Source organism: Jaculus jaculus, chromosome 11 (genome assembly GCF_020740685.1).
Source record: "Jaculus jaculus isolate mJacJac1 chromosome 11, mJacJac1.mat.Y.cur, whole genome shotgun sequence".
Classification (NCBI taxonomy): Eukaryota; Metazoa; Chordata; class Mammalia; order Rodentia; family Dipodidae; genus Jaculus; species Jaculus jaculus.
The window spans coordinates 44,997,614-45,025,513 of NC_059112.1; the positions used below are offsets into that span (position 1 = coordinate 44,997,614).

Consider the following 27,900-nt stretch of genomic DNA (forward strand, 5'->3'; position numbering starts at 1 on the left):
TCCTGATCCTCCTACCTCAGAACAGATGGTGAAAATCAGCTATTGTTAGTGATGAGGCTTCTTTAAATAGTAATACAAACATGTTCAGATAACATTCCGTAATTACCATTTAAGATATTGAAAATGATTTAAAGGAACCAATAAATTTCACTCATCCTCTACAAATATTAAATGCCTTCTTTGTAAATTATGTTTTGTGAGTGAAACTTCATGGTGACCAAAAGCAGATTCTCATATCAGTTAATTATCAAAGATAATTTCTCCAGCACAAGCTTTTACAAAATTTATATTCAATAATGAGACTTCTAGATGTTTTTGTCCTGATTCATAAATGTGGCCAGATTAATTCCATCATTTAGTATGACTTAAGTTTTTCCATAGCAATTTTAAAGCTCATTTATTTAAGACTCATATATGTTCTCAGCATCTAGGATATTCATAATGATTACTAATTTTTTCTAGTAGCATATAAGTACATGGTAGTTGATAATCTACTTAATCTACATTTAATTCCATTGGTAAGTATTCCTATGTGATTCAGCAAAATAGAAAGATATACAGTTAAGAGCAATTTTGAGAAAATGCACATTGAAAGCTATGAAAATTATAAATCAATGGGATTCACTATGGAGTTGTATTAGATTTTATATGTAAAATTATCTTTTGAATGTAAATAAACATGCTTTCTGAATTGCTCGTTATCGTGACGGAGCATGGGCAATCTTTGCACTGTAAACTGCTTCGCTCAAAATGTACATACCAGAAAGCACAGACACCAGAAAGCATAGACACCAGAAAGCGTAGATAGAAGACAGTACAAGTACAGTAGTCTCTCTTGGTTTGTGGTAGAGTCTTATTTTACCCCAGGCTGACCTGGAATTCACTATGTCTTCTCAGGCTAGTGCCAAACTCATAGTGATCCTCCTACCTCTGCCTCCCCAGAACTGGGATTAAAGCCATGTACCACTACACCCAGCTTGCTTGCTTATCTTAGCTGTTAAATTTCACTTTTTTTTTTTTTGTAAAAGATACTTCAAGAAAGTCTATATTGTTATTCAGAGTGACTCAATTAATTATGTTTTGTATATGAGCTCAGAAGTATATTAGGGGAAGATATCATTACATTCCTCAAAGAGACAGATTCTCACATGAGAAAATGTAGTACCAGTGAGATTCCAAACAAACCTTAAAACTTTTCAAAATGTCTATGACACTCCCTTTAGTTTAAAGACTGCAAACTAATTTGTACTTCCTAAAGACTTTTTTTTTCTTTGTCCTTGTAAAAACTTCAGGATAAATTTGATGAACAAAGCATTTTTTTTCCTTCCAAACTGTGCCTCTTTATAAGAAAGAAGGAAAAGTCTCTATGTCAAATTATAAAATTAACAGAAAACTGTATTAGTGTTTCCTGATTAAAAATAAAAAGCAAACTGGATTTACATTTTCTGTTTCTTCTAGTCTTCTGCCCTAACTGTAGAATCTGTTAGGTTCACAGAGTGCAAATTTGAATCCATTGTTCCATGAAGAATCTAATTAAACACATTCCAGGGTTATGAAAACAGAAAGAATAATTGGTAATACATATTTATATGCTGAGGATAAAACATACCATAATTAAGAGACTTCCCAATGTCACTCCTTCAGAGAAAATGTAATGTTTAATTGTGGAAATAAAAATAGATTCCATAAACTGAACACAGGAGAATATTTTCTATACCGCATACTATAATAAAAATTTTTTTCATGTAAACATTTTATATTGCATAGGATTTATAGGAACAAACCCAAAATATTTTATAGTGTTATTTACCATATACATATAAATTTATGTATTTATTTTATATTTCTATCTGCTATAGTATAGTATACTATATAAAATGTGTGATAAAAGATATATTACCATTCCAAAATTAGAAGAAAATTTTTGTAATATGCACACTAAGATGAGACATTTTATAGATTTTCTAATGGCTATAGCCCCTCGAATCTTCATAAAGAGATTTAGCCAGTCACAGACATCCTTACCTCTCCTGTTCTAGTCCTAAATTTCCCTTTTTGTGTGCTATGTTATGGTACAAATCTCCAAATTTCTATAGTTCCTATAGAATGAGCAATAAACAATATATAGCGATTTCTGGTTCTATAAATTTAACAGGAATGGAAAATCATGGGATCTCCCTGAGCCTGACAAATGGGGCTTAGACCAGGCCATGGTGTGCAAGCATTTCTTTCAGCACACAGAAGCCCAACTCCAGACATATGAAGCAGTCATCCATGGTTATCAATGCATTAGAGCTCATTTCAGTTATGTTTATAAAACACTATGATTGGACAAGTTACAAAATACCTGATGAGTTTTATAGACTTATACAATGCATTAAGCAATTAGTCTGTTTTAACTTATACTTACTACTTAGAAGAATTCAATACTAACCTATGATTGTCAATGTTTTCAGGTAAAATTATTTCAAAATGTGTACAAAAAAAAGCCAAATGTCAAATACTAGATAGCATTCCAGTATAGATCTTTGTATGGTTCATATATGTAGACACAAATGTTTTAAAGGATCAAGTTGTGGTGATTGAAGTTATAAGCATCACACACATACAAACTTGAATTAAATTTTGTCTGTCCCTCAACAGCTTTTCAGGCCTAACAAAATCTATCTTCCTTCCATTTGTCTCTGCTTCAATTTCTGCAAAATGAAGAAAAGAAGTGTTGGTAAAAAGCATGAAATACAGAAATAAAATATATTATATTTCTCTTGCACAAAAATAGAGCAATAAAATAGGATGATATATGTGTACATATATCTACAAATATATGACATTATAAAATTATGGCTAAAGATGTACTTGCCACCACATTATATAAAAGAGTAATTATTACATAATTTGATCCCTACTGTGAAATTCATATATGATAGCAAAGAAAGTTTTTAGATCAATTACCAGTTAAGTTTTAAAGATGATTTAGTAACTATATAATAAATTCACACATATATTATTCGCATAGTGTTTGAAAACATATAATTCTTTGAAATTTCTATAATCAAATTCACTAGAGTATAACACCCTTTCTACTTTGGAGATTTTCATAGAAACTCAAAAACTTTCTTTCAAAGCCAGGAAGATATGAATTTGGATTGACTGTGTCTGAAACAGACAGCCCAGATGCTGATTATACATGGCAATAAAACTGACAGTTCTTTGCCTTTTCTCCATCTGCTTTTAACATAAATGGCAAAAACAGCTGCCAGAGGATAGAGTGTAGATTTAATGGGGAAGAGGAGGGATGTACAGGGAGTTGAGACTAGAGTGTAGATTTAATGGGGGGGAGGAGGGCTGTGCAGGGACACCCACTTCTGAATGCAGACGCGCTCAATGCAGCCCACATGTCCTCATCATAGTAAACATCACCACTCACTCGAAGGAGGAAATAGCAATATTCCTTTTGCATTAGATATTCTCTTGCCTACTGCATAATCTTTCTAAAATAAGTACATTTCAGGAACGATTTTTTCCAACTTTAGCAGTGAATTCTTTCATGACTCTACATAAGATTACCCAGCATTTTGACTTTTAGACTACAATATTATTTCTTTCATGTAAGAATGGTTTCCAGAACTTTCTTAGCTTAATAAATGTCTTCAACAGATGAGTGAATATAGGCCTCTAGAGAGCCATACTTAGCTTGCAGCTAACATTTTTACCTTAGGACTGTGTCCGTACTAATAGATTATCAGCCATCACTGTCTTGGGATGATTTGCTCCAGAAAATTATCCATTTCCTTAATCTCATTTTATCTCTTCTGATGTCATTTTCGAATACAGTCCCCTGGGTTTGAATTCAATTGCAGTTTTTATAGGAGTGAAATTATATCTTTCTTGCATTTTTTCTTTTAGCATTTAAATTATGACAAAGAAACTAGTGTATGAGTTTGTGCATTTGTGTGTAGGTGTTATCATCCACTGAACTAATGTCAAATTCTTCTTGCTTTTCATACAAACACATTCAAATGCTAAGGTATACTCAACACATAATCCAGTGGTTTAGAGTAAAAGTTGAGAGAGAGGACTTAGTCACATTGTTTAGCAATTAGAGGGAGGATTTCAGGTAGACAGGGTATATATTTCTAAAGTGCATAATATTTTATTCAAATGTTATATAAATACAAGAAAACAGCAGCTTGTTTTAAACTAAGAACTAAGGCCATTAACTACACATTCTGCATCACACATCAAGTCATGTCTTACATATGCTGATCATTTTGGTTTGAAAATATGCATATTATTTCATGTACTATTTAGCAATATTAATTATAGAGCTGATAGTGGCTTTCGCTGTTCTCTGCTCTTGCACTGAGATTGTCTTCAGATTACCCATTAAGTTGTCCTGATGTTCAGATATCACTGTGATCACTTACCTCTCTGTAACTGTGCATAACATAGCTCTGCTAGAAAAGTACCATGGCAGTGGTTATATAGGGGGTAATAGAATACATGGGGCTCAAAAGCAGAGGGGAGTAGTTGTGGCAGAGAAAACTTAAATCAGGGATAGGAATGAGAAGATATAGGTAAAGTCAGATGGTGGTTGGAACATGAACCAAAACAAAGGACTTGTGAATATATGGAAATAAAGTTAAAGTACACACACACACACACACACACACACACATGTTTAGACTAAGGACCCATATATGGGTTGATTTAGCTGCTTCCAGAAGCTATCGGGTATTAAAACAAATATCCCAGTGCTATTGATAGCTCCCAGCAGTTGTTGGTGAGAGAGGCTACAGAAGTCTCTAAAACAATCTTGGCTACTACTCTTAGTTGCCCATTCAAACTGGATATTGAATACATATTACTGAAGACACTACATCATTTGGTTATAGAAAGTAAAAAGAATCCTAGCTGGAAGCTTCCTCTCTAGCTTTAGTCATACCAGAAGGTACTACTTAAGTTACTGGAGTAGAAAGGCATCAACAATCCTACCCAGCTGTGGACCCTGTGTACTTGACAACTGAATTGCAGGGCAAGATGTGTCTACTGATGTAATAGTGATAGGAGAGTAATGGGAGCAACCCATTGATTTCTGATTGGATTAGAGGCCTGATCTGTAGGAGGGAAATCATAGCCACTACTGTAAATCTGACCAAAGTTCTGTGACTTATGCCCCAGGGAGGAACCTAATAATATGGTTATGCTAACTGGACAGCATGTCAAACCACATTTTCAATATACCTGTGTAAATATACTATAGACTGGTAGTACTTGAAACCTTTAAGACAAAAGCTTCTTTATGCAAAGAGTAGAGTTGAATACAGAGATGCATTAATGGCAAATTTACTAAAAATAAATGACTAGTTTGTACTTACCACTAAATATGACATATAAACCATACCTTCCAAGGCTCAGCGAACCTCATAGAAAAGGGGGCAGAAAGAATATAAGAGCAAGAGGATAAGAAGTGGAGTCATAGAATGCTGTCTTCTGGCAATAAGTCCACTAAACTCATGGACTCACAGTAGATATGGTTTCCAGCACATAACTTACCTATCAACACATCACCTTAAAAATGAGGGAGAGCCGGGTGTGGTGGTGCACGCCTTTAATCCCAGCACTCGGGAGGCAGAGGTAGGAGGATCGCCGTGAGTTTGAGGCCACCTTGAGACTACATAGTGAATTCCAGGTCAGCCTGAGCCAGAGTGAGACCCTACCTCGAAAAACCAAAAGAAAAACAAAAAAAAAAAAAAAAAAAAAAAAGGAGGGAGGAGTCCCTGAGACCTCATTCTCCCAGAGAAAATAGTGGAACTTGATAGCAGCTGCCAGAGGTGAAGTCATGTCCTTTATGGGGATAGCCAGAGGAGGGTTACCTATTATCTAGTAAGTAGCCTCCCACACATGATTATGCAAGTGACCTAATTTAAATCAGTGGGTCAAACAATAAAGAAAGAATGCAATCAGGAAGATGATATAATGGGAAGAAGGGTTTTAGTGGGAGGAGAAGGTAAAGAGTATAATTAGAGGTACTGGGATCAAAACGCTTTGTACTCATGTATGAAATTGCTAAAAATAAATTAATTTTTAAAAAGATAAAAGAAATACCAAACAATATGAAATCAAGTAAGCATTACTGAAATTACTATATGAATTAAACAAATACTGTAATAACAATAAGTATAAACTCAAAATATTTGAATGAGAAAAGCTTATAATTTTCAGTTGTTCCTTTACTAAACTTAGAATATAAAAAAATTTTAAAAAGTGCTTTGTATAATTTATTTGTAAATTCGATCAGCCTTACAAAAAAGTTCCTTATCTTTAAAAGATAAAAAGTAAAATGAATGAGTACTTAAGCTAGTAACTTAGGCATTGTAAGAGAAGATAATAAAGGCATTTTGTTCCCATGGAAGAGCAGTGTGATTTATTGCCAGATGCTTTATTGATAAAGCTGATAATGTGAGATAAGAGAAGTAAAATTTAGCTGGAGTGCCACATATAATGTTAACATTATGATAAATTTAAGTTATTGAACTATTACCTGATACCTCTTTAAAACAAACCAAACAGGAGGTATTCTTTATTGTAACTTTCATGCTACTGAACTCCACAACTATACAAAATCTATATTTTTGTCAATTTATTGGGCCCATAATTTATTATACCCACATTTTCTTCCTTTGTTTCTCTTTAACAGTTTCATGTTTTTTTTACCTATCTTATGCCCAGATCTGACCTTTTTATTCTTGTCTTCATATGGGTTTTATTTGTTTCCATTTTCTCCACAAAGCCACTGTCTCATTCCGAGTGTCTAATGATTTAAAGTTTTTTAAATTTTTAAATCTGTTTATTTTTCAGCAACATTTACTGATTTAAAAATAATTCTTGGGCTGGAGAAATAGCTTAGTGGTTAAGCTACTTGCTTGCCAAGCCAAAGGACCCAGGTTCAATTCCCCAGTATCCACATAAAGCCAGATGTACAAAGTGGTACATGTGTCTGGAGTATGTTTGCAGGGGCTGAAGGTCCTGGTGTTCCCATCCTCTCTGTGTGTCTCTATCTTTCTTAAATAAATAAAATATTCAAAAATATAATTCTTTCTCAATCTAGAGATGTCACTGCTCTTATTTGTTCTGTTGTCTCCTGTCTTCACTTTTACTCACGTTTGTAACACAGAACAGTACTTTTCTTAGTCTTCATGATCAGAATTTTGTCCACCCATAAGAATGGTCAAAACCTAAGATTACTCCTGGATCTCAGCTGGTTCACTGGCACCTGCCTCTATAGACCGCTTTGCCTGGAGTTCTGCTTTCTCTATTTCCACTGTCTTCTCTTGCTAACTGGGTCTTTAGGCCTATCTTCTCTTGCTCCCTTCTAGCTCATCACTTGATGACCATTATTAACAACTTTGATTTGTTATGTCAATTACTTTAAAACCTTTGCTTCATGATTTTGTCTTGATTATGTTACTATTTGACTACTTTTACTAAAACCATCACTGGTACTTCCGTTTCCTCGGTTGAGTTCACCACGATCTTTCTTCCCAGGTTAGTGCCACTCCTCAGCTTCTCCTTTGGAATGACTGAATTAACATCTCCCTGTCACTTGGGCTTGGAACTGGCATAACTTTGCTACATTTTTCTGCATAACACCTTCCTTACTCAAACACAAACTGACTGCAAGTGTGCTTCTATGTCGTCTACTTGTTTTTAAACCACCGTCCTCCCTGTCCCCCACTAGTCCCACTCTGCTGGCATCAGTGTCCCAATTTCTATGAGGCCACTGGTGTCGCGTTCTGTCCTATTGTGAGCTCACTGCCATATATCTGCCAGGTTAACTTTACTTATAAAATTAAATGGAAACATTTGTGCTTAAATTTATTACTTACAAAGCCCAAGATCCTTATTCTGTCAGCACCTCCTATTAATTGACTATAGCCCATGTTTCTAACATTATTTTCTCCTAGTGCCCTGGGTATGATACCCCAGTCAAGCTAAGTTCCATCTGATTACGTCCTGTATTTTAACCTTTATTACCAGTGCTCATAATGTTCTTTTAAATCTGGAATCTCTTTTCTCATCTCTGAATTTCCATTTACTATCTCTCTCCAAAGCTTAGCTGAGACCTTATTTCCACATGTAGGTTTCCATGTTTGAGGTTTCATTTGTAAAATACACATGCTATTTCATTCCCAACTGACAACAGTATTAGAGGAAGGGAATGACATGAACTCAGTCTTAGAGTCTGAAAATGGAGGGAACCCTAAGCTTCCAACCCAAATATCCAGACTCTAGAAAATCACTGACTCCTACCCTCAAATTTCTGACCTTTGTAGTATTTCCTGTTTTATATGCTCATGCTTTACAACATAGTATACTTTGTTTCTTACTGCACAGTTATTAAGTTAGATGTCAAATTTGATAGTCATGTGATAGAAGATCTCTGGGTACTTCATGATGTCTTTATTATTTAATAACTCGCTGTGCCTGGGTTGTTCACTTTGCTCTTCTCCTGTTCAAAAAATATACTGTGACCCAGTGAAATCTAAGTCTACATAATACAGAGATATTTGCCCATCCATGTTTTTTGTTGCAATACTCACAATAGCCAAGTTGTGGAATAAACCTGTCAGCCTGCCAATAGATGAATAGATAAAGAAGATGTGGTATAGATATACAGAATGGAATTTTACTTAGCCACAAAGAAGAATGATATTGATATTTACTAAAAAACTGGAAAGGATTAAAGTGAAATAAGCCAGACACAGAAAGACAAGTGCCACGTATTTTCTTTTATTTTCGGATCCTAAAGTTCTTTAATGATAAGTGCAAAAATGAGACTGGGGAAATGATGGAGAGTAACAGAGGAAAAAAGAGCAAGTGGATATTAAAAGGAAGAAATAAGAATGGTACAAATATGGTCAATGTATATGATATATTTGAAAAAAATTATCTTTATATATACTATATTCAGTGAATATAAAATGAAACTTTATAAAGAATCACAAGCTGTTTTCTACTATGTCTCTATGAATAATTTTTTTCATTTTTTTCATGTTTCTTTTTTAGAGATTGTATTTATATTTACTTATTTGGTAGAGACACAGAAAAGGAAAGAGAGATGGAGAGACCTGAAGAATTTATATGTGGGACCTGGAGAATTGAACCTGGGTCCTTGGGCTTCACAGGCATGCACCTTAACTACTAAGCCATCACACCAGCCTACAAATATTTCATTTGTCTGTTAATGAAATATTAGCAACCATAACAATTAACATTTTTTGTACCAAGGCATTTACTTCATCTTTTCTACTATTAACCTAAAGGTCTTTCAACATCCATAGCTTTAAACAAGAGAATAAGAAGTAGTTCTTAGGCCATTATTTTCTATGATGTCTCTCAATGAATTGCTTAATATCAGGTATACCTTTAAAATCTCTAGAACATAATGCTCACAGTCACCTCTGTCATCTACTCCTAATGTTTAGGTTTTAAAGTTGTCACCCTGCCAATTCCCAAGCTATACTTTGTTCTTCTTGAAAGATTCAGTGAAGGGCTAGAGAGATGGCTTAGCAGTTAAGTGTTTACCTATGAAGCCTAAGGACCCTGGTTCGAGGCTTTATTCCCCAGGACCAATGTTAGCCAGATTCACAAGGGGGCACATGCGTTTGGAGTTCATTTGCAGTGGCTGGAAGCTCTGGCATACCCATTCTCTCTCTCTCTCTCCCGCTCTGCCTCTTTCTATCTCTGTCTGTTGCTCTCAAATAAATAAATAAAAATAAACATACAAAAGAAAGATTCAGTGAAAAACACAACAGGCTTCTGTAGACGAGGTAGCAGGATACTTAGTAAAAATTACATAAGGCTAACATCATCATGGACAGATTTTAGCATTCATATTCCACAGATCCTAGAGTCTACAGAAGATCATACTACAAAACTGATCGTATTCCAAAACTGCAAGCTCAATTTAATGCACATATTACTCTTTAAAACAATGGGAGCAAATCTTGTCAATAAAGATAATTCTCATTTACATAAATTAGATTATTTTTTTCATAAACAAAATAATACAAAATCATATTTTATGATAAAAGGTTTCTAAGGGGATCTTATTTTGATTATTAAAGAATGTTGGTCTTCTTTTATGATTTCAAACAAAAATACAACTGGAGTTTAATTCCCCACTATCCACATAAAGTCAGGTGCATGTATCTGGAGTTCGTTTGCAATGGATGGAGGCCCTGGCACACCTATTCTCTCTCTATATATCTCTCTGCATGTGTGTATATATATATATATGCACACATATATATGTTTAAATATATATGTATAATATTTATATAATATAATATTTATTTAAACATATATGTGTATGTATGTGTGTATATATATATATATATATATATATATATATATATATATATATATGTAATGTTTAAATCCCAAACTTTGTATTTGACATTGTAAGACCGTGCTTACTTTATATTCAACATCATGGTGTCATATTGATATTAGTAATGTGGAAACTGTTCATTTCCATTGGAGTACCACGTATACCTTGCACTGGCCTATTGCTTCAAACAAAACAGTGAAAGTTCATTTTCTAATCTGATCACTTTAAAACATGAGCTCTGAAGAGGCAGCTTCTGTCATTTTCAAGGCTCCACTCGCAAGAGCTGGTACTTCTTTGCAAAACTGCTTCTGCAAGCCAGGAGAAGAGAATGGCAAATCTTCACATCCAAGCCAGGATTAGGTACTTACATTTCACACTTTTTAAAAATATTTTTTTTTCCAAAATAGCCTATAAACGCTTGCTCCAGGGAGACTCTAATTGAAATGTACTCCCTTTAGTTCTACTTACAGAAAAAGGAAACTCTTAACCACCTCAATAAAATACCTAATCAAGCCAAGTAAGGGTCAATAAACTTCTGAAAAGAACATTTATCTAAGCTAATTGATCCAATGTGCCTTTGATAAGTCTGGGATGACTGAAATAAATTCACAGTTTTGATTTATGGAAGAGGTACAGGGGAATGGAGGGATATCACATACATTTCTGTGATGGTCTCTGGCAGGTTTGTGGGTATCTCAGTGAGGCCCTTCCCACGGCAGTCCACAATGTTGTTGCTGCAAGCACAGGCAGCAGGGCAGTGCAAAACGCTGCAGGAGGGCGCCGTAGATGACTGGTGACCTAGGAGAGAAAACAAAATAACAGACACTAGGATTTTCCTCTTATATCTCAAAATTATGAAACATGCAGACTGAATTAAGAAAGCATGCGACAGAAATATGTTTCTCAAAAGCCTGTTCATAACATGGACCTTTTTTTCTCTTAAATTCATTTTAGGAGGCATACATTTATATTTTCAGCCAATATTGAAATGAAGGAAATAAGCTACAAAACAGTTATAAAATACACACATTTAGAGCTTAAAAATTAAAAATGTTAAATTCAGATTGAAAACCAAAATTCTATTCAGAACTACTGAGTTCTAAAAAAAAAAAGCAGCAATTTCAGACTAATCTGCATCCACTTCTAATACGCTTACATAGAGCTTGGTTTTAATCAAACTTATGTGGCTTAATTGGCTTTGTCTCCACAAAAAGAAAGAAACATGTAAGACTTCCATCTTGGTAGACATATCTGTTCAAATTAAGTTATCCTGTGCAAATAAATGTGGGAGAGAATTAGATAGTGAAAATGTGATGTCTGGGTAGAATCAAAATTGCTGCTTTCTTTGAAGTCATTGTACTAATTTTGTGTGATATCATCTTGTAATTGTTAGTCTATATGATTATTTGGAGGGGGGTTCACCTTATTTAAACTTTTAACATGAATAGTTATCTACAGATATGTAATTTTAGTAGTCAGTATTTGATAATAAAATTATTCTGAAATATGATTTGAGTGATGAAACACAGAGCATGAGAAAGACTGTACCAGACACCTGCTCAGCCCTGGATTCTGCAGGAGCGCAGGACAGCCTCTGTGACCTTCTAGCAAGGTCTCCAGTGCTGGTGCAATGACACGAAGAGACTGTGGGCTCACTGTTACTCCCACCCCTTGAGACACACTCCCAAACTACTTAATGTTCTAAATTTAAACAAAAAAAAATGTGGACTTGCCTTCTTCCTCATCTAGAAGGCAGGAAGGAAAAAGCAAAGGAAGAAAAAAGTGGTAAGTAAAGAATTGTTAGTCATGAATTCACTTAAAAAAATTAAAGCATCAGTTCTCTTGAGGGTATTATATAACACTGTAAGAGAATTGTGCTTAGATTACAAAGTATGAAAAATACAATTAAAATTCTGAAAGATAAAATTAATTAGATAATAGTAGTATATATGAACATTTTTTAATGTTAACTACTTCTGATTCATTATAGACATCACTTGAAAGACATGGGTGATGGGCACCAGGACATTCACGGATCACAAAACCCATGGATGTACAAGTGCCTTATATAACATGGTATTGTTTTGGGATATAATCTATAAAAATCCTCCCTTATAAGTTAAACAATCTCTAACTTACTTTTAATACCAAAAAGTATGTAAATGTTATACAAACATCTTATAGTGATCTATTTGGAAAATATTGGCAAGAAAAATCTGTATATTTTCAACATAGATGCTGTTGGAATTTTCAAATATTTGTTTTGAAGCCATGTTTGTGGAACCCATGATACAGAGAGCAAATTGTACAGATTTAAAAATTTCACTGCTAGAACTGGAGATACAGTTCAGCCTTAGAGGTCTTTTGGTACATTATGTATACATGAATGCCTATACATGAATACATATACATATATAGACTGAGGGAAATAAAACAAGGCACCTCTAAGTGGAACATTTAGACTGCTTTTTAGTATATCAAACTCAGTGTTTCCAATTAATACTGTTTACAGTCTATAACTTATTTTTGTTAAATATTTTTCTTACCTAAGTCAGTAATTTTTTTCATGTGCAGATTTGTATGCACATGAAAAATAAATCATTTTACTCTTATAGGTGAATGAGTATCCGTTTTAGAGGAGGAATTCAGATAAATTAATAATTTTTCAGTAGTTAAAATAATTCAATTACAATTAAAAGTATAACAACTTACTAGGAATCTCCTATATTCCCCTTGGAATACAAACTTAAAAATATTACATATAAATAACTAGTAATTTTCAGTAATATACAAATTTTATACTTTATTTTATTTTTATTTTTAATGCTTATTTTATTATAATTAGCCTCCTCCCTATCCTTCTCCCTCTGCAGGGAACCCCCTCATGGGGGAATGTGGGTCATACATTGTTTGGTTAGCCATCAGTTATGGGTCTCTGTGCACAGTGTCTCAACATGTGGCTCTAACGATCTTTCTGCCCCCTCCCTTATAATTTATTTTTATCATGGTAAAAAAATCAATCCATTGATTAATTTGTGCATGACTATGTATCAGTGAGCAGTAGTGAAACATTTGATATTGCCATCCTTACATTCTGTTATATGATTCTGTATGAAAATACCATAGCATAGACTTTTCTCTCCCTTACCATTGCAGACAAATTCTCGTTTTTGAACCTCTGCTACATTGTGGCCCCTCAGGTGGGAAGGGGCCATACACTGAGTGTAAAGTCCCACTCGAGGCCTTTGGCGAAGCCAGTCGGAGAGCCAGGCCAGATGACAGTCACAATACAGGTTGTTTGAGTGAAGTCGACTAAACAAGACGAAAGAAATTTAAAGCAAAAAAAAAAAAAAGAAAAAAGAAAAGAATTCATTCAAAACTTGAAAAATGCAGGTATGAAAACATGTAAATTTATTTACTCATAAGCATAGATTGAACTAAATTATGAATTTTTCAAAATTTTAAGCTCTTTCCCATGCAAAGAATCAAGTCTCTTCCTTTACTGAGTAAAGCACATACACAAAAGCTTAGTAGCACCATAAATTATTTTGCCTATAGCATCCAAAATGATAGTGAGACAAAAAAAAAAAAATCACTTCAAAGCAAATTACTCTGTAGTCCTAACATACTGACAGACAGTGGTGTCTTAGGGGAGTGGGCTCATTAGTATTATGGAGGCTCACAAGTTGAAATATTAGTAAGTCCTACTATTACTAATCTGGATAGCAACTGCTTCAAAAACCATTTCAGCAGATCATTGTGCTTTGGGAACAAGAACAAATAATAATTCAAAGTAAGGAACTCTTTTCACCTCCATTTTATAATATTCCTTTATTTCAGTTTTAATCAAAGGAAAGGGATTAGCTGCTTTTGGCTCTTGGGGACCTAACTCCAAAGAGCCAAGACTGAAATTAAAAGGCATAAATGGCTGCGAGTGAAGGAATTAAGTGGGTCCCTCTATGTTGGCAAGATCCAGACAGAACATGGATTGCTTCCAAGTGGTAAATGGTACTTCTCCATTAATAAAATATCAGACAAATGTATCCACTAAATTAGGTAAATGACTTCAAACTGGCTTTTATGTTTGCTCAAACTAAAGAAAAGGACATCTAACACTATAAATCAAAGCATCTTTTCCAGAATCATCTATGACACAGAAAGACCATTTTAGCCCTTTTTAGCTGATGTGTTCAATTCTAACCCAATAATGGTAATGGACAGTAAAATCTAGGGCTCAGACCAGAAAGATAATTGGGCTATAAAAATGGAATTTTTAAGTACCAGTGATACTATAGAATAATGAAAAAAAGGGGGGGGGGATTTTAAAGGTAAATGACAGCTTTGCATTCTCCTTGAGCCTGTGGATGAGGACCAGGTTATCACACATGAAAACCAAACAGAGCTCTGAAGTCAAAGGCTAAGTTTCAGCTCAATTAGGTGGGACCTCTTCAGTTTGCTAAGAAGTTGAAATTCAAGCTTTTGAAAGAGCTCATCTCACATCACTATTCTCTAAATATGTCCATCTGAATAGGATACAAAGAATTTCTTTTAAAAATTAAACATTTTCTTCTGAATTTTCTTTTGCAAATTTTTATTTGTATGTGTGTGTGTGTGTGTGTGTGTGTGTGTACAAACCAGGGTCTCTTCTTATTTCAAATAAATGCCTATCCAGCTGTATGTGAGTGGCTGTGGAAGTGAACTTGGATCAGTAAAATTTGCAAGAAAGTGCCTTTTTGCCACTGAGTCATTTTCCAGCTCCATAGCAAAGAATTTTTAAGGTTGATTTTGAAGACAACCTACTATATATCTATGAAAATATAAGGGACAGTATGAAAATCCAGGTGGTAGTTCTAGTTTTGAAGGTATTGAAAGTATGACCAATTTATCTCAAATAAATTACATAAAATTGATTAATTTTTAATAATGATGATACTAAGCTAATGTGGAAGTGTTCATGAGCCACAATCCTTTCTGAGGATTTAATGGAACTTAAGGTTTTTAGAAGAGGGGTCCTCATTCTGTTCTACAGTACTGCACATGGTAAGTGATGGGAAAATTGGGTTCAACAGGATGAGGAGGGAGCATGAGAAAGAAAAGGGGAATACCTGATGAAAATTTTATATATACATATGGAAATGTCAAAAATTAATGAAATATTTTACCAAATATAGTTTTTTAAAAATATATTTTATTCTATTTACTTGAGAGAGAGAATGGGCACGACAGGGCATTCAACCTCTATAAACGAAGTTCAGACGTATGTGCCACCTTATACATTTGGCTTATGTGGGTCCTTGGGAATTGACCTTAGGTCCTTTGGCATTCAAGGCTAATGCCTTAACTGCTAAGCCATCTCTCTAGTCCTCAAATGTAGTTTGAATGAATTCAGCAGTTAATTATTTCACAGTAGTCTCATTTTCATAGTAACCAAACCCATGTCTCTATATCATTAAATTTTCTTTTATTGATAAATCATCTTCCATAGAAACTACGATTTTAGTGAGAAAAATAACATTATATTGGGAATTCTCATTATAAAAGGGCTCACAATTCAACCACTGTTATTTAAGAAAATAAATATAATGTTTTCAGTTATCAGGTAGTTATTTATTATTTTTAACATGGTATCTCATGTAGTCTAAGATGGCTTTGTGCTCACTACTTAGTCAAAGTTGACTTTGAAATCCTAATACATCTACCTCCATTTCCCAAGTGCTAGAATTACTGGTGTACTACCATTATGAGCTCACATAAACTAGTTCAATAATAAATATTTTAAAAATCTAATAAAATATTTGTGACTTAAAAATACATTTATATCCACATGGATATAAGGTTTCATTCCTAGTGATTTTTTTTTTTTTTGCTAAATGACAAGTATGCTTTAGGTTGTAGGTGATTTTAAAATGCAATTTACACATATTTACTTCTTAAAATGATATATCTAAATGCTCTAATTCGGGGTTTTAAGGATTACTTTTTCCTCAAAAGAAGAAAAAAAATGTAGCTTATAGTTTATTAGAGAATTGTTTCTATTCACAAAGATATCTTAATGTTCATCTGTAACTTCTAAAAAGTATGTTCAAATATAAATGCTGACACAACCTTGATTATACAAGCAACAGTAGGCAATACTGTAATTTCATATTACAAAGAATGTTGGGGCCCCGGTTTAGCTTTATTAGGTCTCCTTGCAGTACAGTAATAAAATCATAAAGATTTCCCATTTATCACTTCTGACAGCCAATAAAGGAGTCTTCTATTTCTTAATGAAATGTGACCTCTATGGTTGCTCAAAGTAAATGTTTTTTTTTTCTTACTCTGAACTTTCCATAATGCATATCATTTGAAAGGAATCTTTCAGGTTTTCAGAATAACAGTTTATTCACTGAAATATCATTTCACAATTCTTTAAAATTTAGATTTTCATTGTCTACACCATAATGAACTAGTAGTCCTATACTTTGATTACTAAAACATATGGTTCTTAAGAAATATTCATAATTAACAAACTTATCTTTCTGTGCATTGAATTACTTACAATGTCCTAAGTTTAGGCATGTGGTTGAAACTTGCCACAGAAAGTCTAGTAATGTTGTTATTGTTGAGGGTGCTGTAGAATAAAACGGGACTTTAGGTTAGGTATGAAAACTCATTGATCATTTTATATTAGCACATAGAAAACTTATTGTGATTTTATTTGTCTAGGTCAAGTAACTCTCTGGTATAGAAAACAGAATGAGATATTTTGAAGAAAAGATAATACATAACTTCTACATTTAACATTACTATGCATTCAGATTTTTCAAATTTGTTAGAAAAATATAACTTGGATCACAGCATGTCTATTATTTGATGCTTTATACAAGTTTACTAATAAGCACAGGATAGTCACAGTTGGAAAAAAATCACACAATCACATTTCCTTATATATAGTTAGTGTCGATGAATAAATTAACAAACTTGAATTCTCCAACTAAAATCTCATAACAACAATAAACAACCATTACTATCAAGTCCTGAAACACAGCACTAATTATTCTTGGCTGTGGACACAAGCTGCTGTGAAATCTAGGTAGAACGAGATCATATTTGGTATTTTTATCAGGTTGGTGCTGGTGGGGAAGATGAAATGGCATGCTCTGGCACAGTACTAAATGCTTAATGTGCTGTAACAGTTTTAGTTTGAGTGGGAAACAGGCTTTTTGTTCAATGTTTATAGCCACAATCACAATCATGGCTTCTTGAGGCAGAACCAGGTAGATGGAGAATCAATAGGAGCGATGGTGAAAACACATGTAATTCATGATTGCTTTATCTTTCTCCTATTTTTCACCAACACAGGAATTGTGAGTTAGATCACTTATTATTTTGAAGGTTGCAAAAGATGTCAGTTGAAAGATCCTCCTTTTGAGAAATGAAGCCATTCAGTTCTCATATCAGAATATATTATAATGGTGTTTAACAAGAATCTCATTTTATTTGGAAGCAGGAAAATGCTTGATTATAGACAACACGAGTCACTAAACTCAATGTTTCACAGATTTCTCCATAAATAGTTACTTTTGCTATGTGATATTAATTCAAATTACCAGGTTGCTTCTTTTATCTTTCAGTGAAATGCAAATGCAGATAATTCAGAGTCCATAAATGTTCTAGACTTGTAGATGTTATGTGCTACCTCTCTGAGAACTTTACGTGAAATCTTTTAGCCCCCCCCCAAACCCTATGTGATGATACTGATAACATAGCTGATTACTGTGCTAAGGAGGATTTACAAATATGTTTTGCATAGTACAACCATACCATTAGGTTCACAGACTAAAATAATTCAATTAGTTGCTAGTATTTAAAAATACTCAGAAATTGGGGGAAATTCAGCTAAAAGTTTCCATTCCTAGCTTCCTGATAAAAGATTAATTGGAAGTCTTCCATAGGGTCAGGGAAATAGATTACTGGAACTGAACATTAGCTGTGACAACAATATGGTGCCCAGTCACCATCTCTCCTGCCCATTGCATCTGTTTCCTTGCTTCGTATATTTATGTTCTCTACCAGGCATCCACAGTCAAAGAGGATTAGAAAACTCTAATGTACTAAACTTCTCCAGCATTTAAACTTTATCCACCTGGACTACTGATTGCAGGCAGTCATCTTGCCTCCTCCTGAAACCTGCCCTCTTTATTCACTACCTCAGCACATCATCTATTTCTACCCTTCATTCCACTACTTTCCATTTTCTTACCTTCATCATAACCCCAAGTAACTTAATGTAACATACTTTAAAGGAATCTCTTATCTTCATCTTATTAACTATTAATTGTCTATTTCACCTCACCATTTATTACAACTTTCAAAGGGATTTTTTTTAAGTTGGTTTCTTTTCCCACCTTAAAAATTATTCTCATTAAATTCTTGACAGTAGATAAAATTTTGAAATATAACTTTGAGTTTGTACATATTTTAAGTTATCTGCACACAACAGACATGTGTCAATTTTAGACTATATAATTCCACTTAATGAATTTTTTCTTTGAATGCAGATGCCTGTATCTATCAATTTCAAAACCTTCTTCAAAATATTATTTCACATAATTCCAACAGAATGAATAAATTTCATAGAATTTTATTTAGAACTAATGCTGGCCAAACCAGTTACTGATACTGATCTTCAGTGACGCAAACTAACAAAGTAGGGTATTTAAAAATTCAATAATAAGTAATATTCTGGCGATTAAGTCTGATAACAGATTCAAGTCATGACTATGTTGAACCCCTTTTCTAAAAGAATGAAAATTTACATATAATACGTATTCATCTGTGAACACTTCTATGTGTAAAGCTACTGGATTTGCTCAACTTTAACTTTTTACCATTGTAATTGGACTTTATTATAGTATAACATATGTCTCAATGTTTAAATACAAAATCTTACTCTTTAAATGATAGACTCTCATTACAATTTAGTCTTTCTTAAATTTTGTTTTGCCAAGAAAGCAGAATTGGCAGAAAGTCTGGTATTAACATAACAGTTATATGTCACTATGGTTTAATTTGATCACAATGTATCTATTCACCAGACCTAAAAATAAGGAAAAAGAAAACACTTCATGTTAAGCCATCAACTTACAAAACATGATTTTAAGTGGATACTTGAGGGGTATAGTACATTTCTGAATCCAGTCCAAAAAAGATCTAGATTTAGTTTACTGGGCTACGTTGAGAGAATGTCTTTATAGGAAGAAAATAAACATTCAATTCTACATTTTCCCAAACAGGATGCCACAGGAATTCAGTTTGCTGTGTGTGTGTAAGTGAAATACTTCTTGTGTTTATCTATTCTGACTTTTCACTTGATGTCCTGGACTTAATGCACTCTTTATGCCCAGACTTATCCTGATCTAACAGTTTCAACAGGGATCAACATGGTGACTCTACATTCTCTGGCTGTGCCTCCAAAGTATCAGATATTCAAATATGGTTCAAAAAATTAAAATAAAATGCAAACATGGAACACTGGGAATCTGAAATTTCAGTTGATATTTAAGTTACTGTTCCTTCATTATTGTTACACAATAAGAATATGCATCTTAAAGGTCAGAACAGTGACAACCTTGTTTCAGGAAGCTTCTCATTGTAAGTCTATTTAATAAACTCACAATCTTTAGTACTTTAGCTATTCTTGCTTAAACAACCATTTTTTTTATAAAAGCTACTATAAAATATATGTTATGTCTATTAAGATATAACCTGCATGACATAAAATTTTACCACAGTTATGTTTAAAAGAAGATCATTTTCTTGTGTCCTGGTATTATTTCAATTATTTTCTTATGAAATGGATCTGATTATCATGTGTTTCTGAGATGTATATCTTAAGATCCATAATATAGTTTTCAATATTTTGAATTTAATTCATGATCTATAACTCTTTGGTTATCATTCTTCACTAGGTTTCAGGATAATCTTGCCAAATTCAACCATTAGATATTTTACTTCGGTGACAAGAAAAATATTCATGTAGACTGTAGTTACACACACTTTCTGGTTGTAAAATGATCAGTTTGGATCATAAAAACTGAGTAAATATATAGTTCTTTCTTACACACACACACACACACACACACACACACACACACACACTAGGTAATCTATGTCAATAGGTATATTGACTTCAATCTAATAAGATCTTAACTTTTTTCATTTAGTAAGAAGACAAATGTACTTGATCAGCTTTAATTTATCCATAATAGCCATAATTTTTTTAAAAAAATGCCTAACACCATTAATATTTCTAGTCAGAAACACTGAGTTAGTAAAACATTATTATCATTATTGTCTTCAATTGGCTCTGTCAATGAAGTGACTCTCATTGTCTCTTCATATATGAAGTTTAATGACATTGATTGAGGTTCTGGCCCAAGACCACTCCCATGACTTACAGGGGAATAGTAACTATTATGATTGCAAAATCACACCAGTGAGTGACATATGTTAGAAAGACTCTGATGACCAAGTTAAAAATTGGTCTTATAATTAAACTGAATGTTAAATACTTTGAATTACTTTTTATTATAGAATTGTTAAGAATTTTCAATGCAAATAAACATGATCTTATGGACAGAATAATTACCATGATTATCTTGGTAAGCTTATTGACAGATAAATCTTTTAAAGTATAACTCAGTGCATCATACACATAAAATTTATTACTTAATTCATAGTAAAAATGACAAAAATGTTACTGCAATGAGTTAGCCTAGCTGAAAAATCATTTTTATGTAATTATATTTTGATTCTCAATTTACATTTTAAAAATAATGAATCCTTATTTTATGAGAAGAGTTTGATGATTTTTGGATGATATTCAACATATGGTAAAAATATTCAAAACTTCCTACTTAGTTCAAGACTGGATTTTCAACTAAGTCATGCCAAGAATGAGATAAATAGCAATTTTACATTCAGAGAAGAAATTTGCAATACATATTTTAAAGTCTAGATTAACATTCTAGATTTTAGATTCTAGATTAACTAAAACTAATTCAGAAACATATACAAAGGATAAAATGTTTTAGTAAATATAGGTTCACTTAATTTCTATTTTATAAAAACTGTCTCATTAAGACAATTTTACCAAGAGAATGCCAATAGAGAATACTCAGTTGCCTCTAATGTTTGTTAGTCATGTCTAGCCACTATGGAAATGGAGAATGCAACAGTTATTACTCAGTGCTATGTGTTATTTGTTATATTAGTAGTGAAGACTTTGAAATGACTCTATTCCAAGACTTATTGAGAAATAGATTTCAAAATAATTCCAGGAAAATAAAGTTGTATTGCCTCATGAAAATTACATGACTTAAAGAGAAAACACCTTTTTATTTAATAGTAACCACAGAATATACTAACATATAAGAAAATAAGTAGTTTATTTTTTAAAGTTATCATTCCTGTAAAATTGGTTCTTACCTTAATATTTAACAATTTGGAAAAGTCTCAAAAATCATACCCATTTTGTGAGAATATTTTATCATCAGTGAATATCTGAGTGTCCTTAAAGACAGAATCTTCACATATTGATTTGATACACACAGTTTTGCATACACATTCTTTGAAACTTCTCTGTATGCAACATAAGTTTCTTAAAGAATATTTGTTTTTAAGAATATTTTACATGGAGTTATAAGTCAGCACTTATGTGTGTACACTACTATTCTCTGAAAATTAAACTCCCTTGAAAAGAGCCAGAGAAATAAGCCATACTTACAGCACTTCCAGGTCCCGCAGAGCCCTAAATGCCCCATCTTCAATACAGCTGATCTGGTTGTAATCCAGTTGCCTGTTAAATGGATTAAAAGACTACATATAAGAGACAGGACCAATATTGGGGTATAGATGACAGCAAGAGTTCTGAAGGGACAGCACAGCACTAGCTGTCCTCACAGGACTGTTCTCACAAACACTCTTCCGCATCAGGATGCCACTAGACATCCTGGGCTCTCTATGCGGCTACTGAAATCTCTTTTTGTTCTGAACTGTCTGTGTGAATAGCAGCCCTCGGAAAGCGCCAGTAAATAATAACTGTACCTTATATTAAATGCCATAGGAATGCAATTTCATTACATCAAGAAAAGCTATCCATTAAGAGCTTTCAGCGTCATCTTGCTGAAACAATTTCATTAAGGTAAAGGACTGTAAATCACTTAATGTCACATGCACCCCCTCGGTGACCTAACAGAATCCATTTATCAGAGAAGCCCAGCTGCATGTTAATTTCACTATCCTTGGCAAGAAAGAGCTAGACTACTTTCAGGTTTCCATCTCTTACAAGGAGTCTTCCTTTAGAACTCCAAGGGGAAAGAGTAAAACGATAGTCCCTGTATATTCCTGCTATTCCCAACCAGGAACACATGTTAGAAAGCTCACACTTATAAATGAGGCTTCACTACTCTCAGAATTCACATCCTCTATCATTATATTCATATAGTATGCAGTGTAAACATAGTATATTTTTTTGAGTTGAGAAATTTTCAGAAGTATAACTCTAAAAGTAAATGCAAGTGTTTCAGTATTAAGAAGCAAGTAAAACTTTTGGTTATCTCTAAATACTAATTTCAGGTGAAAATAATAAAATCACACTGCACTTACTTTGGTAAAATTATAAATGCTGATGGTAAAATATTTCAAACATTACATCACTTCATGAAATAATATATGTTTTAAGCAAGTGACTCTTCCACAAAGGTCTATGTATACGTAGTGTGTGCAACATCCAATTTAATTTAAAAAAAAAATGTTCTAGGGCTGGAGAGATGGCTTAGCGGTTAAGCGCTTGCCTGAGAAGCCTAAGGACCCCGGTTCGAGGCTCAATTCTCCAGGACCCACGTTAGCCAGATGCACAAGGGGGCGCATGCATCTGGAGTTCGTTTGCAGTGGCTGGAAGCCCTGGCGTGCCCATTCTCTCCCTCTCTCTCTCTATCTGCCTCTTTCTGTCTCTGTCACTCTCAAATAAATAAAAATGAAGAAAAAAATTTAAAAAAAGATGTTCTAAATTAAAAATACAACACTTCAAAGTTTGCTTTTGCCTGCTGTTTTTTGAATTTAATTTTTGTTTTTTGAATTAAACAGTTCCCTGTTCATCCCAGGAGTACGGCTTGGCTCAGTGGGTAACAGTGCTTTCTGCCCAAGCATGATGACATTATTTCAATCTCCTGTCACACATGTTAAGGTCTTGCATGCCTTTATCCCCAGGGTGGCAGACACAGGAGAAGGGCTGGGACTCACTCATACAATCAAATAAAGGTAAGCGTCACATTCAGTGAGAGACTTGTCTCAGGAAATAAGGCATAGAAACAATATAGCAGGTCACCAGATGACCTCCATTGATCTCCACAGGTTTGTGCATCTATGCACAGATATCTGTGCACACACACACACACACACACATCTTGCAGTGTACAACAAAAACAAAAAATAAAAATTTAAAAAACAAACTATTTTCTTGGAATGAACAGCTAAGTACCAAATACTACCCTTACTACACTTTTGTTTCTAAACAAGTCATTTTAAATATAGTAGTCTCGTGTTTAGTGATATAAATGCTCCACTAAAGAAAAGATATTTTAATGCTTCATTTGAGAAAGAAAGTGAACATTTCATGAACTAGTCAGGTGAGCCATCAGTTTTACTTGCCCTGCTGTGGGAACACTGATATACTAGTGTGAGATTATGATAACAATGCCAGTGATTCTTGTCCTTGTTTCAAGTTCAAATCCATCAGTGGGGCTAGGCCACACTTGCGAAAAGCTCTTCAAGAACATTCAGTGAAATCGCTGATTCTCTCAGCAGATGCCTATATAATGGAGCAGGGATTTATTCTGGCCTTTTTCAGTTTCCTTACTTTAGATATTATGTACATAGAGAGTATCTCATGAACTATACATCTCATTTCTAAAACTGTCTCCTGGGAAAACAATCATACATAATACACTGATGTCATGAAAATAGTGCCATCTAGGACATGCAATGTACAAACAGGTGCATCCAGGAGGAGGTGATATTTTATTACTTTTATAAACTTTGGCTCTTCCCCTAAGTAATAGCTATGATGCCTGCTACTATAATTGACTAAAGCATTTCTGCTTATTCAGAAGGAATGTTGAAATACAATTTCTTTTTTTAAGAAGACTTTTAAAGCCCTGTGATATAATATGGCTGCTGTGGTTCCAAGAATACACTTATATTCCTGAACACTTCTGTTTTTTTTTTTTTTTTACAGATTTAATTCATTTAACAATTAAGCTAATAGCCTTTTTATTTTAAAGGGCTAGATATATATCTACACCACTATTCCTTAACCTCTTCAACAATTTATCAAAGGCATTTAAATTAGTACAATGGCATGAAGTGTTACCCTTGACATGCTACAAAAGAGAAATTGTTTCCAGACAAATTGGCAAAATCTTTTAATGCTATCAAATTTGCCTAATGCAGTCTCCAGGTTAATCTGTAAAAGGGTGAGCTGTGTGCTTGCCCATATCTTATTATCCTTAGCTGTCAATGCATAAATCAGTGCTGACACAGCCTTTTCTAAATCATACACAACACACACACACACACACACACACACACACACACACACACACACACACACACTATGCATGAAGGGGAAGCTCTAGCAGTGTGCTGAGAGGCACTCAAACAAATCTCGCCCTATGTATTGAAAGGCCAACCATGTTCCTTACACCAGAAGAAGTTGCATATTTGCTTAGGACTTGGGTGACTTCACTCCTTTGTAGTTTTGTGCTACATGTTGTTTTTGATAAAAATGAAAGCATAATCCCTTATGGTGTACAAATAGTAGGAACATGACTTTGTAAGACCAATGTTTTCCTTAGTAGTCATACGGATGCTGCCATATCTCAGTTCACACATTCCATACCCCTTGACCAGTATTTCATGATGTATCTTATAAGAAATGATAACCAAAAATCAGACAAGCACAAAATTTCATCAGTTTATGGATTTGGAGATATTCAAACAGTTCTGAATAGCCCTGTGCTTGCGTGGCTGCTCCTGAGCAAATGTCTGTGTACTGACCTCCATTTGTCTGTATGTGGTTCAAGATAAACAGTGTCAAAAGTGTGCAAGAGTGTATTATATTTCAGGGTTTCTGAACTTTAATTCTGCATTTTGTTTCTCTCACTGTGCTTTTTCCCCTCTCTACTCCCAGTCAAGCCTTTGGTGAACAAACTTTCTGTAAACAGGAAAGAAACTTTTCTCTTCCAAGAGTTCAAGACCAGGCTGAATTTTAGATGGTACTTTCAGTTACACCAGGGAATTATTCTCAGTTATGGAAATTACATGACAAATTGTTTGTTTCATTTCTCCACTGAAATAATATTAATGTCCTGGATATTTAGACAGATACAAGGTAAATTTGCTGGCCTTTTAAGAAACTTAGACAAGAAGAGCATTAGGTACAGAAGGCATAGTTTGAGGATGCTTTCCTCATGCAGGGCCGCTTTAGAGCAGTATGGGGCTTTTCTTATTTTCTGAGTAGAAAGAATTATATAGCAGTGCATTTGCAGTTTGAATGTTTAATCTCATGAAAATAAGGAAGTTAGAAAGTATGATATTTATTGTCACTCTGAGTACTAACATCCTGTAATTCTCTTTTCAGCTGTGGAGAAAGCTTTCCTGATAAAAAGACAACTCTAGATGGCCTGCTTCGAGGGTTTTTTTTTTTTTTTTTTTTTTTTTTTGCATTGGTACATGTAGTTTCATACCACACAATTTGCTGACAGAATTTGGATACTCAGAGCATTACCCTGGAACACACACATATAAAATCCATGAAGCTGATCTGATTATCTTTAATACTGAAATCAATTTTGCCTAGTCTCTTAAGTTTCATTTATTCTTAGTATTGAGGACAACATATAACATTTCTAAACATGTTTCTTAAGTGTAAGTTAAAAAAAATATAAGAAGGACAAAAATCTGAAATACATGCTTGCTAAGATATAGCCAGAGAAATTATATTCCATTAGTGTTTTTTAAGATATGTCTTATTTCCTTCTGTTAAATTTAGCTACCATAATATGTTTTAATTTCACGTATCAAACTTACATTCATATGTTAAATTTACCTTTTCAGGTTGTTTTTCTTTCCAGAGCAAATTTGTATTTTGTTGCAACATCCAAGTAATAATGTCATTTACTAATTGGCTTAGTTTTGTCAGCAGCAGAATATGTAAAAGTAAACATGATACAATACCAAGCACTGAAATTCTTAATAATGTGTAAAGCACACACAAGAACCATCAAAGATTCAACAAAGCAATTGTGACTATGCTTCAGTTTTATTGTTTTAGCAGGTAGAAATAGTCTGCATGATGTTCATAATATTCTTTTAAAATAAATGATATTAAGAATACAGATGACTTCTAACATATAAAAGTGTTTAGAATTGATAAAAGGGAGAAAAACATTTCATACAGTGAAGAACCAGATAAAAATGAATCACATGGAGGAATAAAAGAGGAAGTTGCAGATGTAGGCACAACTCCTTTCTTTTCATTTGAATGAATTTAAGTCAATGTAAGTGCCTAAATGTACAAATTTCATGCCAGCCAACCATTAAAATTATAACACAGAATGTATAGAAAAATGTCACAAACTGACCAATATAAAACATTTCAAGTGTATATTTCAGTAACAACTTTTTTTCTCAGCATAAGAGCACCTCACTGCTAACCTTGTCTTGGCTGAAGAAGATGGTCAAAGAAAAAACTATTCTGAGAAACTCAAAATAATCTACATTATTTGAGGTAATAAGTTAATAATGTTTTTTAGTCAATGCTTTATAATTGTCTGAAGTAATTAACCTAAATTTTATTGAAATAGAGTATATTATAAAGGTATGCAATTTGTTATTAGGGGAGAAGCAAAATGATACCCTTGCAATAAGGTAGTAACCTTTGGAGGGGGTGTGTGTGCATGCTTGCATGCACACCTGGAGAGTATTTGTGGTGTGGTTTATGATATGTGTATAGCATATGCACATATGTGTTCAGATGTGGGCTTCCTCTTTGCATGAGTCCAGAGGCCAGGGAACAGTGGTGCTGTCCTCTTTTCTTTGAGACAGAATTTCTAGGCTAATATCTGTTATCAAACTTTGGGAGAATGATGGCTAGGTTGATACTCCCATTCTTGTAATTTTAAGTAAGTTTTTAAAAGACGTTATAATCAAAGGCTGTGGGGCTTGATTACCTTAACTGAATACAAAGTATGTCATGGCAGGGAAATACAAGTGTTTCAATATCCTTCACAGTAACTTGAAAAGGTAAACATTATCATCATCATTTTATAGATAAGTTGTACAAGTTATACTAGTAGGTTGCAATTATTCTTTAAAGCTTTGTTTGGAATATAGATCTGTTCATTTTCAATGTCATCAATTTTATCAAAATTATCTAATGAGAATCCAAAGTGAAAGTA

General features: G+C 33.7%; 1 protein-coding gene across 7 annotated transcripts in view; it reads right to left on the reverse strand.

The window, feature by feature from the left end:
• Slit2 (slit guidance ligand 2) overlaps window positions 1-27,900 on the reverse strand; it is a 370,481-nt gene that overhangs the window by 119,096 nt on the left and 223,485 nt on the right. For 4 of the 7 annotated variants that reach the window (XM_045161148.1, XM_012948212.2, XM_012948213.2 and 1 more), the window contains exons 6-10: window positions 22,167-22,238; window positions 16,938-17,009; window positions 13,545-13,708; window positions 12,130-12,141; window positions 11,056-11,194 (exon numbers count right to left, since the gene is read on the reverse strand). In XM_045161148.1, the coding sequence (XP_045017083.1) occupies window positions 11,056-11,194; window positions 12,130-12,141; window positions 13,545-13,708; window positions 16,938-17,009; window positions 22,167-22,238 (459 nt within the window). The remainder of the gene's footprint in view (window positions 1-11,055; window positions 11,195-12,129; window positions 12,142-13,544; window positions 13,709-16,937; window positions 17,010-22,166; window positions 22,239-27,900) is intronic. The other 3 variants (XM_045161147.1, XM_004656085.2, XM_004656084.2) reach the window with 1 other exon arrangement.